The sequence below is a fragment of the Cheilinus undulatus genome, linkage group 2, assembly GCF_018320785.1.
Source record: "Cheilinus undulatus linkage group 2, ASM1832078v1, whole genome shotgun sequence".
Taxonomy (NCBI): Eukaryota; Metazoa; Chordata; class Actinopteri; order Labriformes; family Labridae; genus Cheilinus; species Cheilinus undulatus.
In genome coordinates, this window is record NC_054866.1 from 6,158,151 (window position 1) to 6,172,238 (window position 14,088).

General features: G+C 39.5%; 1 protein-coding gene across 1 annotated transcript; it reads right to left on the reverse strand.

Annotated features, from left to right (window-relative positions):
- Window positions 1-76: 76 nt before the first annotated feature.
- On the reverse strand, window positions 77-5,937 carry LOC121521959 (B-cell receptor CD22-like). The gene is made up of 6 exons (XM_041806182.1): window positions 5,912-5,937; window positions 5,744-5,823; window positions 4,476-4,829; window positions 4,160-4,369; window positions 2,777-3,037; window positions 77-342 (listed from the first exon to the last, which is right to left on the reverse strand). Exons 2-6 carry the CDS (start codon window positions 5,796-5,798, stop codon window positions 77-79), a joined length of 1,146 nt encoding a protein of 381 aa, XP_041662116.1. The 5' UTR covers window positions 5,799-5,823; window positions 5,912-5,937.
- Between the last annotated feature and the right edge of the window lie 8,151 nt (window positions 5,938-14,088).

A 14,088-nucleotide genomic window follows, 5' to 3' on the forward strand; every position in this document is an offset into this window, starting at 1 on the left:
ATGGGAATATTTCTTTAGATGTGAAGCAGTGAATGAACTGGCTGCTGTTTGGATGTTCTGTAATAAAGAAGTAGTTTCACTTACACTTCACATCAACAGTAACAGATCCAGATTCCTGCCCCAGGATGTTCTTAGCCATACAGTAATACTGCCCAGAGTCAGAGACCTTGATGGAGCTGAAGTCAAGTGTGTTTTTAGTGCTGAGATGTGGTGAATATGGTGTTTTGTACCAGGCATAAGTGGCTGCTGGGTTAGCATCACTGCTGCAGGTCAGAGTCACTGAGCCGCCCTCCTTAATCTCAGCAGAGGGACTCACTGACACAGAGGGAGGCTTTGGAGCATCTGGAGAGGAAAAATATGTCTTAATGTGTTTTAATGACATGTAAAAATGATTGCATTTTACCACTGAAGATGCAATAACTGCTGAAAAAAAAGAGATATACATATTCAAGGGTCAGGGGGTCAAAGTATAATCTGTTTTTCTGTCAAAAAAAACAACGTTTTTTTCTTCCTGAACAAAAAATGACAAAAAAAACAAAAAAACAAAATTAAATAACGGCCCCAAATTGGTTTTTGGATTTTCCCTTTTTCGTTTTACAGTTTTAAGTCTGGAAACGAAAAAACGGAAGCACGTGACCATGACGTAAATGGAGTCCCTATCAAAATAAAATCCAAACTTATAAATTAATAATAAAAAGACAAGTAAAGTTAAATAGCGCTTATATTTTTGAATAATGTTACAGCGTTTTATTATATACACCATTAGGATCATTATGATCATTTCAGGAAACAGAAATTAAACTCTACCAATGAGTGAGTACATTAGGAGGTTAAAAGGTTAATGTTTTCTTAAAGGATCTGTGGTTTTAAGCAAAATTCTTTGGCTAAATATCCCCAAAAGTTAACTTTTCCTGGTCAATGACGCTGTTGTAGCTCTGTGACCCACTGACCTCTCGGTGACCCTTTGCTCTCTGCAGGATGAGACGTAATGTTGATAAAGTGATGAATTACGATCAGGAGTCCGTGCATTGTGTTTTATTTTGAAAGTAATGTTCTACTCTTGTGACTTCCATGGTTGGTGACACCCATGGCATGTAGTAGCCTACATGTCATCCCATCCATCCATCCATTCTCTACCGCTTGTCCCTGTCAGGGTCGCGGGGGCAGCTGTCTAAGCAGAGACAGACTTCCCTCTCCCCGGCCTCTTTGACCAGCTCTTCCCGGCGGATACCGAGGCGTTCCTAGGCCAGCTGAGTGACATAGCTTTTCCAGCATGTCCTGGGTCCCCTACCGGTGGGGCGTGGCCTGAACACCTCACAAGCGAAGCGTCCTGGAGGCATCCTAACTAATTAGATGCCCGAGCGACCTCATGTGGCTCTTCTCAACGCGGAGCAGCAGCGGCTCTACTTCCGAGCTCATCCCGGATGACCGAGCTTCTCATCCCGTCTCTCAGGAGAGCCCAGACACCCTACAGAGGATCATATCAGCCGCTTGTACCCGCGATCCTGTCAGTTATTTGTTGGTTAGTTATCAGTATACGTTAATGTATCTGCACACGTCATGAAGATGCTCATGTTGCAAAGTTAATGCTCCTAATGACATGGTTAATAAATCACCCACACTGACTGTTGGCTTATGCGAGTATTTCAGAGGGTTAAATCGTAGGCTGTGGGCCACAGTGCGGTTCATATTTCTTGCACAGGTCCGGTGTGTTTATTTATATCATGACCGTCTATAAATAGCATCAACCGGAGTGCCACACCACACCAATGCGAAGGTGAATTAACTGTTAGCCAGCAGTAACTATCTCATATCGGCTCATTAAACATCTCGTGGCCACGCAATATCACTATTATTTTTATGTATATTTTTAATTTCTGTTTCCTGAAATGATCATAATGATCCTAATGGTGTATATAATAAAACGCTGTAACATTATTCAAAAATATAAGCGCTATTTAATGTAACTTATCTTTTTATTATTAATTTATAAGTTTGGATTTTATTTTGGTAGGGACTCCATTTACGTCATGGTCACGCGCTTCCGTTTTTTCGTTTCCAGACTTAAAACGGAAAAACGAAAAAGGGAAAATCCAAAAACCAATTTGGGGCCGTTATTTAATTTTGATTTTTTTTTATTCGTTTTTCATTTTTTGTTCAGGAAGAAAAAAACGTTTTTTTTTTTCGTTTTTGGTTGAAAAGGAAAAAGGGCGCCATTTTTTCCTTTTTTTTGTTTATTGGTTTTGACAGAAAAACGGATTATACTTTGACCCCCTGACCACTGAACTTCCCTCCATGATTTTCCTGAAGGGACTCGATGACACAGAGGGAAGCCTTGGAGCATCAGGAGACAGGAGCAGTTGGGAGGGTGAACTGCTCCAATGATAAGGACTAGATTCAGACACTATGGAAAACTCCAGTCTGACAAAAGTCACATCTGGATTTCATGCTGAGTATCATAAGGATGGAATAAGGTGGATAGGATCTAAAGGACCTGAGAATTATCTAAGGCTCTAAAGTTGCTAGGTTTTTACTGTTTACTTTCTGGCTTCCTTTCCTCCACCTGCAAGTTCTTGGTTTAGATTTCTCTTGCTTTACATGTAGACAACTGTCACACTGTGGGTTTTTTGGCATTAATTGTAGATGATCAGAGATCTGTGGCTGTAGATTGTGAGGATGAAGCAGAGAGAGATGAAGGAATCAGAGATGAACAGAAAAGAAAAGTAAAACTGGACATTAACTGAGTAATGCCTTTAGAATCAAATGTCTCACTCACATTTCACATCCACATGAGCGTACTGAGACATCCTCTCCCCCAGCTCATTCTTTGCTCCACAGCTGTAGTATCCAGAGTCAGAGGACTGAATGGAAGTGAAGATGAGCTCTGACGTTTTACTGAGAGCTTCTCTGGCATTCTGCTTATACCAGGTATACTCAGGTGCTGGGTTAGCATCACTGCTACAGGTCAGAGTCACTCCACTGTTCTCCCTGATTTCACCAGTGGGACTCAGCAACACTGAACAAGATGTTGGAGCATCTTGAGGAGAAAAAGAAATGAACATGAATTATCTTTGTGTAAGAAGTAGTGTCATAAACATCATCTCCATCTAAGCTGGAGTAAAGGGGTTTAAAGTCATTCTTTCCATGATGCATCAGGTTGAGGATGAGGATGATTCTGCATCAATGCAGAGGGAGAACATCATCGATGCAACTGATAATCCATGGAGTCCTAACAACCTCTGGATGCAGGATCCTCCAGATACCTGGCTGACGTGCTGTATTTCAGCCACCCTTAGCCAATACCCACAAGAAGAAATGATTGCTGTGAACTCAGAAATATATGAAGACTAATTTTCAAACAGTTTTATTCACAGATGAATGCTCTGCTACACTGGATGGTCCAGATGGATAGAGTTCAAGATGGGTGGTGGATGACCACCATGTCCCAACGAGCTCAGCAAGGAGGAGGTGGAGTGATGTTTAGGTTGGAATCATAAGAAGTGAGTTGAAAGACTCCTTTAAGGTGCTTGAAGGTGTAAAAATGACCTCAGCATAATGTGTGGAGTTCCTAACTGCCCATTTCCTGTAATGGTTCAAAAAGAAGAACTGTGCCTTCTGAAGAAAAATCTTTTTTTTTTTCATGCAAGACAACGCACCATCCCATGCTGCAAACATCTCACTGAGGCCTCGGCTGCTGTGGGTATAAAGGGAGAAAAAATCCTGGTGTGGCCATCATCATCCCCTGACCTTTAACCCTACTGAGAATCTGTGGAGCTTCCTTGAAAGGAAGTTCTATGAAGGGGGACAGAGGGCAGTTGACCTAAAAACAGAAGCTCTAGGAGGCAATTCTGGCATCCTCAAAGGAAATAAAGGCAGACACTCTACATGGACGTACAAGTTCAATGGATGAGAGAGTTGTTAAGATGATATCAAAGAAGGGCTCCTATGTTAATATGGAACTGGCTCTGGAAATAATTTGGAACACTGCATTTTAAGTTATTTTCCAAAGAAATGCCATTGTCATCATTGGTAATATTGGTGAATAAAATCAAGATGACAGTATGATTGTTGAGGAATGAAAAATCATTTGGACTGCCAATTATAAAGACGATTCAGGAAAAAATGAATCAACAAAATAAAAGGACTGTAGATTACTTACACACTTCTGGAGAGCGGTACTCCTCTCGTCCTCTAAATGCACAGGAATACTTGTTGATATCTTGGAAAGAGACTCCTAAAGTGGATGTCCATTCATTTATTTTCCATTGGTTTTGGTACCAGACATATGAAGGATTATCAGCCACATCACAGCTGCTCTGGCACTTCAGCTCAAACTGGTTCTGTAATCTTTTCACTTTGACCTGAAGGTCTGAACAGGTGGAAAACAGAACCAAAATGTCATTTTAACCATTTAAAGTTCACAAATGAACATGAAGCATTCACATCATGTTCCTAAATGATGATGAAAAGGTTACCTGTGACAGACAAAGTGACCCCAGATGAAGAAGTAGCTCCTCCACCTGGTTGGTTGGTCTCAAATCTGAACCAGTACTCAGCTGCATCTCTCTCCTGCAGGTCTGTGATTCTCAGAGTGCAGTCATTCCCAGTAGGAGGATACTGCACACGACCTGAGTAGGCTGGGTCTGATTTCAGGTCAGGGTTAGGATAACCTCTGTCTGTGAACCACTTTCTGCTCTCTACAATAGTGGACTGCCCCTCTATTGTTTCTGGATATGTGAAGCTGCAGGGTAGGTCCACTGTTGATCCTTTCACTGCACAGATCTGAGGAGAGGGGAGAGTCACAGCCCAGCCATCCTGACTGTGGACCACTGTAACACAGATCAGAAACACCATCAGAACCATAACAACAACAGAAAACAAGAATTTATAATAGAGTAACCTGATAGGTTATGGAAATACTTTGTCCAGAGTGCTTGGCAATAAATCCTCTCTCCCCAAAGCTTATCAGACAGAGACATTACAAAAACCAGAAAAGCACTCAGAGAGCGCCATTAGCCCTATCTACCAATAGCACAGAATCCTTTAAAAAATTCCTGGATCCAGACGGTGATCACTTCCAAAATCTAATCAGGTCTTCCTTATGCCATTTCTGACGTTTCCTGAAAATTTCATCAAAATCCATCCCTGACTTTTTGAGTTATGTTGCTAACAAACAAACAAACTAACAAACCCTGCCGATCACATGACCTCCTTGGTGGAGGTAATAAAAGAGCAGCACTAAGGAAAAGGATTGCTTCTGTATAATGGATGAGGACTTTCTGTAACTGAGGAAGGTTCACACCGATAAGGGTAAGCTGAAACACAAACTATTTCCTGCAAGAGCAGGAATGCATTGTAGCTTATTGACAGTCTGTTTCCTCACCATTCAGTCTGGTGTCTAAATGTGCTGAGGATTCATAAAAAACTGTGAAACCGTTTTTTTGAGATGATAAGGGCAGGGATGTGATAAAAGTTTGGTTCCTTTTTAGTGGTTGTTTCTCTAATAAAGGAAGCGCAGTAACTTTTATCATTTTTAACATTAATAATAAAAAAGATGTTTGAAAACTTTAAACGTGCTAAGATGTGGAAACATGATGATACAAAAACACACTTCAGAAAAAATAAATCTCTGCACACATGAAGAGCACACTCAGATCTACTGAAGCTCTCATTCTGAGCCTTCACTTCTAAAAAACACACAAACACTTAAATTCTGCTCTGAATGAATGATTGAATACAGTACCTGGCACAGAGAGAAGGATGATAACCAGTCCAGTCACTGCTGCTCTCACAGTCATGGCTGCTCCTCTTCTCCCTGTTTGACTTCAGAAATACAGAATAAGACCCTGGCAGAAGGACTGAACATGACCTGAGTCAATAAATAATCATATCAATAACTAAGTCTACTTACAACAGAGAGGAGATGTTTACTCTGCAGCAAACGTTCCTCTGTGGTCATCAGAAGGAAGAAGTCAAGCTGTTAAAGTGCCCTACTTCCTTCCCCTTTCAAATTATTAACATGCATGAAGTTGGTGTTTTTTCTTAAAGCCATATCAGGCCCTAATAATGCTGACTGACTAATGCTATGAAGATCAAATCTAGTACGTCCAGAAACATCTCAGTGACCAGAGGGACGATAGTGGACAGTAGGAAACTCTTCACTGACCTCCCTAACTGAAGGATTTCTTCCTCATCTACACCAAACTTCCTGTCCACCATCTTCCCTCTGGATGCTCCAGGACCTACAAGGCTTGATCTTCATGGTCGCCCTCTTGAGATTCTTATTGAGCCCCTCTAGTAGCTTTCTTGTACATGGGACTGTTGTTGTCATTCCTGTCCTGGTTGGTGAAAGGTGCATACCATCCTGCCATCATTTTCCTACCAAAGCCAATCTGGAAGCTCTAAAAATAATCTCATCACAACTGTGAATTCTTGTAGGGCAGATGGTGGGACACGGAGAAGAGAGAGTAGGGTAGACAGAAGTGAGACAGTTGGTTGGAGCACTGAGGACTGTAGATGCCACATGGCTCTTGCTCTACTGACTGAGCTAAAATATAAAAGTCCCGCCCTTCCCAAACCTTTTCTATGGGAGCTTTCCCACATGAGTGTCAAATATACTCACGCATATGGGTCGATCTGGTGTGTCAGGTTTGCTGTTTCCTGCAGACAGGGCTTTAAGTTTTCATCTTTAGTGTCCTTCAGTTCTCAACTGCAATCAGCTGAGTTGAAGCAACTCAATTTTCCATTTGGCTTTTAGAGCGTTTTGATACTTTTTTGGCTGAGCTTTGAAAATACAGGTTTAAACTACTCTCTACTGAAATACATCAGGAACAATACACACATGGGGGGTGGGGGGTGATTAGAGCAATAGAGATAACTTGATGCTTTGAGACAGGAAACCACAAACCCAGACACGTGTGAGTGAGAGAGGAAAATAGCTGCAGATATGAGTCTGACAAGTTTAAATGTTCCTTGTAACTGTTTAACCCTCGGACCCTACTATGTTTTGAGGACATTCATCATTTTTATCATCGTTTTTTTGAGTTAATAGTCACATTTTTATAGACTGAAGCATCAAATTTGGCCAAAGTTATTATTTTTCTTTATATTAAAAAAAAAATGAAAACCGTGTCACCCATAGAATGCCCATGACACGAAATAGCTACATCCAGCCTTGTTTTTCCGAAATCGGACACATAGGATTCCATTAAAAACACGTTTTTTGACTGTGTGTCTAGGGCACCAAAACAACTTATAGCGACTGTTTTTTTTGCAGTCAGTCAATCACCAAGGATGTAAATTTCACCATTCAACAGTGATCCAGTGGATAGTGCCAGCACACCATTTTAACCCTTTCAGCAGCGCAGACATGGTTTACCTTCCGTGCGCTCACAGTGTTTGGAGCGCCATTTCACCCGCTAAACATCATCAGAATTAAATGAACCGATTCATGCCACTAGATATGGATGTCTGAGAGTGGGCTAGATGTGTAAGGAAAAGTTTGTGTACTCCTACGTGTGTGATCGGGTGCGAATCTGCATGTATGTTTACAAGTGGACATGCTGTTAAGTGGAGTGTTTACGGTAGGATATGTTACCACTGGATTCTGCAGCCTGGGACTAAGGAAGAGGGACATTTGGACAATTTCAACTTTGCCCTCACTTCATAGCAAGTGGATTAACAAGCATGAGGATGCACGTGTCCTTTCAATCAATAGGAGAGAATATATCATATCTCAAAGATGCAGTAAATTTATATCTGCACATAATTGGCATATTTGTGGTCACATTTTGGTTAGAGGTGGAAATGCGCGTGTTCGTGGTTCATATCCTACATATATCCTCTGATTCTTTATGCCTGTACATAAAATAAACCTAATATGAACAAATGCATTCACTCGCATATGATTTGGTAGAGGAGGATATGCAAGAAAATGAGGGTAAAACTGGCGTGTTTTACGCACGGATGGACTCATCTGTTTAGCATGGACGAATCCAAGTCATAGGCATAGTGTACAATAAAGGGCATAAAAAGGGTGTAACACTGAAGGACAGATGTAGCTAAAATATGGCATTTGGCACTACAGAAAAAAATTCAATGCATCAAAATCAATTTTACTACTTATCACTGGCATGGCCCAGGCTCTATTTATTGAAAAAAAGAATTTTTTTTTCTAGATCATTTTATATGGGAATTATGGTGTTTTTGTGTTTTTAACCATAAAAAATAGCAGTGACATGGTGTACAATAACTGGCATAAACAGAGTGTAACACTGAATAAAAAAAAAAATTAGTGGTCAGGGTTGAAGTTGTTGAAGAGATTTGAAGCAGTGAAAGTAAAAAAAAATGTTGAAAAATGATTATTTTATTAACACCTGTCTGCATGTCCGTTTTCAGGACAAACGAGGACAGATGTAGATAAAGATTACAAGGGACCGAGGGTTAATTCTCAGTATCTGTCCTGGAGCTCGCATACACACCCACACACACACGAACAAACATACAGTAGGCCCAGAAAGGAGTTGGACAGAGTGAAGATACACAGGACACAATATTTAGGTGTGGTAAATATGCAATAAAATCTGAATTTCAGAAGGGGCCACTTTTTCACAGCATCATCTGTACAAACTCTTATCATAACTTTTATTGGTTCCCTTTGTCCTTATTGTGCAATGGCTGCAATTTAGCCATATTAATAAAACTATTTCCTACATCAGTTTCTTTCTTATACAACACTGTAAGGGCCTTCTATGGGTTCTAAAACATTGTCATGACTGAAAGTCAGTCCGTAACTTCAAAGATATTAATAACCTGAAGGGGAAGGAGGTGGACCACTTTCACAGCTCGTCTTCTGCCTTCTGATGACCACAGAGGATCATTTGCTGCAGAGAAAATGCGTCCCTACTGTTTTATATATGATTAAATCTCAGTTTTATTTATATTTTCTTGTTCAGGTCACGCATGCTAACATTTTATATTTCTGAAGTCAAACAGGGAGAAGAGGAGCAGCCATGATTTTAACAGAAGCAGTGACTGGATTTGTTATCTTCCTTCTTTCTGTGCCAGGTACTGTATTCAATCATTTTTACTGATTCAGGGCTGAATGGAATTTGTTATATTAAAGAGAATCCTCTTTGAACAACCTTATCTAGATCTGTGTGATTTCTGCATCTGTGCAGTGATTTATTTTTTCTAAAGTATGTTTTTCTGTATCATTGTATCTCCAGTTCTTCGCCGAATTTAAGATTGTCAAACATACTAAAGCAAGAGCAGTTCCTTATATCTGCAGCTGTTAGTGATGCATGGAAAGATCCAGTGACTTTATGTTACAAGTGTCTGCATTTCCTTTATGAGAGAAAAAAATAACACCTACAAAAAAGAGAAGCATATTTTGCCAATGCATTAAGTCTGTTTTTTTTCTGTTCTCATCAGGGTTAACACTTGACTGTATATCTAAATATAACACAGCAGCTATGTGTCATTACAAACACCAGTCTTACAGATCTTTTTAGAAGTCTCAGCACAAGTCAGCCCCCAAAGGAAACAACCACAATTCAGCTCTGCAGTGTTCATCAAGGACAAGCATGTACTGTATGTTTCACAGTCCTGTATGACTCAAAGTTTAAAATAGACTATCAACCAATCTTTTCCTTTATTTATTACATATCGCTGGTGTTGGGCCAAAAACTTGTATCTCCATTTTTCATTGTTATTATTAGTTTTTCTTGACATAAATCAGTGCTATCAATTGCCCTTTACATTGGTCAGTGGGTTTTAATAAATTCTAAAGCATTAATAAGTGTCCAAAAGGCGCTGACTATGAATATTCAGTATTAAATCAATTTTAAAATAACTTTTTTGCATTCCCAGGAAGGGGGTGATTTTGGAGATACAAGGTTTTGGCCTGATAGCAGCGGTAAGCCCTACTGCAAAACACAAAAAGCCCTTAGGGCAAGATCTTTTCTATCAGTAGCATACACAGTCATATTAGGAGGCAGGTCAAGAGTGATCTTGAAGTGGCACCAGAAATGTGCTGTGCAGAAAACTGAAAATAAACTTTAGAGACATCCTAAAAGATGTAGACTTTAAAAGGAAATTTTCCTGTTCAGTTCCTTACAACGTTGTCAGTTGGAGCTTTACAAGCTGGGTTTGCCTGATGACAGACGTGAAGGTTGTCAAATCCATCTGCTTTGCCCACCTTAATCTTCCATGGCCAAAATCCAAACGTTGTGACAAAGAGATGTGATCAGCTGAATCCTGACCTGATGTGTTGTCTCTCCTATGCTGGGCCATGCATTTGTGTGAGGGTTGTTAAGAGTCCATGCATTCCTCAGACCATTTCACAGTGGTATATAATGTTGTGTACGCTATTTGGACTATAGCGCTACATCCACTTTAGAAGTTTTGAAGAATTTCAAAGCATTGTGATTATTTTACAGTTTATTTTAATGTGGATGTTATTGATATGTTGCTGATTTTCCTCTCCTGTGTGCCTTCTGTGTTTGCACACTGCCCTGCAGTCTCATGCCCCTACATGGGCATAAAAAAGTGTTTCTCTGTATTCATCGGGTGAAGTGTGCACATGCTTCCAGTTTAATTTCAGCCTCCAGCTTGATTCTGATGACGTTTCTGAGCTGTTACAGTGGTCCACAGTCAGAATGATTGAGCTGTGACTTTCTTTACTAAAATCTGTGCTTTGAAAAGATCAACATTGGTCATACTGTGTACGCACACATATCCATCAAGATTGGGCCAACGTGATACAGAAGTTGTGGAAACTCTCTGGTTCACTAAATTAATTGGAAATCGACTTGTAGACCTGAAATCAGACCCCGACTACTCCGGTCGTGTGTAGTATTCTCAAATCATCAAAGCCAGAGAGAGCGACTCAGCTGTGTTCAGGTTCAGATTCATAACAAACCAGCCATGTGAACATACCCTCAAATATTCAAATGTTTAGCCATGTTTCAAATAGTATTTTTAATGCAGATGTATCTGTAATACCCTTATCAATTCATTGTACTTGTTCTGCCACAGTCTTTTCCATCATTTCATGCCATACAATAGTTAAATGGATACATGTATTGTGTAGCAAAGCGGAGGGTTCCCACATTGGATCTTGAACTCCAGTCTCCAAGACAGACAACTTCACTAACCAGCTAGCCAAAGCCACACTGCAAATTTGAAACTGCAAATTTAACACCCTCAGAGTTAAAATTAACACTACGCCAGGGTTTATATGGGAACCACTGATAGAGTGTTAAATTAACTCTTTGTTCAGTGTTAAAATTTTAACACTAGCAAAGTGTTAACTAACAACTCTTATAGTGTAAAATATCAACACTACCTTAGTAAATCATCAGTGTTGATTTAACCCCCATGGTGTTAACACTTTTCCAGGGTTTATATGAGTTCTCTGGAAAGTGTTAAATTAATATCTCTCACAGTGTCAGTTTTTAACACTCAGAATGTTTTCTTGGTTTTTTATACAGTGCAAAGTAATTTGTATTAAATATAAATTGCCAGCTCACATCAAACATCTCAGATAATGTGAGGCATCTCATGGCATGTACTGAGCAATAAGGCAATCACAGCATCTGTGTTAGCCCTGAGTTTAGCATTCAATAAATAATCCATCACCACAGTCAGGATATGATCAACTGAACAGACTGCTACACTCATGGTACAGAAGTGTCTAACATAAAAAAACAGCAACAATTCACCAGAAACATGAGCAAAGGAATTCCAACAGTTATAGCTGTACAACAGGCAACATCTAAACATAACTGAATACATCTAAAACTTCTAAAATACATCTAAACACTCTGCACCAAGGCATGATGGGAAAACTCTGCCCCCCAGATTTGAAATAACAATGGGCAGGGCTGAAATCAATTAAAGACCCTGTAAAGTGAAATCCAAAGTTTTTGTCTTAACACTCTAGGAATGTTGGAATATGGTTGCTGTAAACATGTGAAAACTCTGAGATCTACATGAGACTGAATTCTGGATTTAGGCCATTTCATCTCTTTCCTGGCTTGGTTTCATGTGGGCGGGGCCAATGTGTGGACTCACGATGTCATGAGCCCACAGTAGAGAATGACCCCGCCCCTCTAACACTACAATATTGTGGAAGGAAGCAGTCACCTGGAGCAGGGACTTCTGGTTCATTTTGTGCAAAGGAATTCAGTCTTGTCACTTATTGAGCCAAGTAAGCCTATTCAACTTTTACACATGATTAGTAATACCTGGATACCTCCGATAAAAAACGAATTAATGCTCTCCTCACATCATTGTTTGGTTTTGGTATTAGCATGGGATAGTTAGTGGCATACTGGAATTTACAAAAAAATCATTTTCTTTTAATTCCACATAAAAGGCAAAATAAGGCACATGGCGTTTGCAGGGGACATTTCCTTTGTGTATCCTTTAGGTTTCTATTTTCTATATTAAATCAAAAAGATACCAATGGAACTAGTTTTGGAAAATGGAGCTTTTGTTTTTGATACTGAATCTGTGCTAAAAAAGTGGGAAATTGATTTTGGTTCTTTATTTTCCAGAAGTTGTGGCTCAGTTGAGTGGGATGACATTTATTTTGAAGAGGTGGTGGATCTCAAGAATAACATAGAGGCTTCCATGCAACATAATTCTTACCCCTTTAACCAGTACTTAAATTCTCATATCACTGAGGAAGAAGTAAAAAGGGCAATTGAAGGACTGAAATCAAAGAAAGCTACTGGTTTTGATAATTTGTCAAATGAATTATTAAAATTACCTTCCCTATTTCCAGTTCTTTTTAATCTTTTCACTGTTTGTTTTGAGTATTGCCTGGTTCCCTCCTTTTGGCTTAAATCTATTATTAAACCTATCCCCAAGTCCCAAAATAATGACCTGAGAGTTCTGTTGAATTATAGGGGGATAAGTCTCCTCAGTTGTGTTTATAAACTTTACTCTAGTATTCTTAATGAGAGGTTGTACTATTACTTGGAAGCATCTGATTTGTTGGCAGAAGAACAGAATGGATTCCGGAATAAAAGAGCCTGTATTGATCACATTTATTCTTTATCCACAATAGTCTGTGCTAGAATACAAGATGGGAGGTCTACGTTTTGTTGTTTTATAGATTTTCAGAAAGCCTTCGATTGTAGTGATCATGAGCTTCTCAACTTCAAATTATTAAATGTAGGTATTGATGGAAAATTTTATAATTCTCTAAAAGCTATCTACCAAAACCCAGTATCTTGTGTGCAGGTAAATGATTATAGAACAGGCTGGTTCCCAACACCTTTTGGTGTAAAACAGGGTGATGTGCTCTCTCCTACACTGTTTGCAATCTATATAAATGATTTAATCACTGAAATTAAACAAACAGCAACTGGTGTTCAAGTAGGTGATCTAAAGGTAGCCACCCTGCTATATGCAGATGATATAGTCCTCCTTGCAGAGACTGAAAACGATCTTCAGCATCTGTTAAATAGTGTTTGCTGTTGGTGCAGTAAATGGAGATTCAAAATAAATAGAGATAAAACTCAGATTATGCATTTCAGGAAGAAGGGGCAGCCACAAACTGAGTTTGAATTTTGTTTTGGTTCTACTCCCCTTTTATTTACTGAGAATTACAAGTATCTAGGATTGACTATTGATGAACATTTTACATTTGTTGAAGGAGTTAAACTTTTATCAGAATCTGCAGGTAGAGCTCTGGGAGCTGTCCTTAATAAAGTTAAACTTTGTCGTGATCTTGGTTACAAAATGTACACACAGCTTTATACATCCTGTGTTTGCCCTTTATTAGACTATGGGGCAGGGGTTTGGGTTACTGTAGTCCATCCAGATGTGAAGCAGTTCAGAATAGAGCTATTTGCTGCTTTCTAGGCATACATAAAAATGCCCCAAAACTTGCATTCAGTGGTGATATGGGCTGGGAACCTTGTGCAGTGAGACATATGGGTGACATGGTGTGGCTATGGAACAGATTGATCAATATGCCAGATAGCAGACTGACTAAACAAATATTCAATTGGGACATGTCCAATAGTTACACCTGGGCAAGAGAAGTAGCAAAAATATTTGATAAGGCTGGTCTCC

Excerpts from the sequence above, each read along its gene's own strand:
- LOC121521959 (XM_041806182.1), bottom strand. The coding sequence starts at position 5,798 with ATGACTGTGAGAGCAGCAGTGACTGGACTGGTTATCATCCTTCTCTCT. Across the intron at positions 4,370-4,475 it reads GGTCACTTTGTCTGTCACAG|ACCTTCAGGTCAAAGTGAAA; the intron begins GTAACCTTTTCA and ends CCACCTGTTCAG. Across the intron at positions 343-2,776 it reads CGCTCATGTGGATGTGAAAT|ATGCTCCAAAGCCTCCCTCT; the intron begins GTGAGTGAGACA and ends TTTCCTCTCCAG.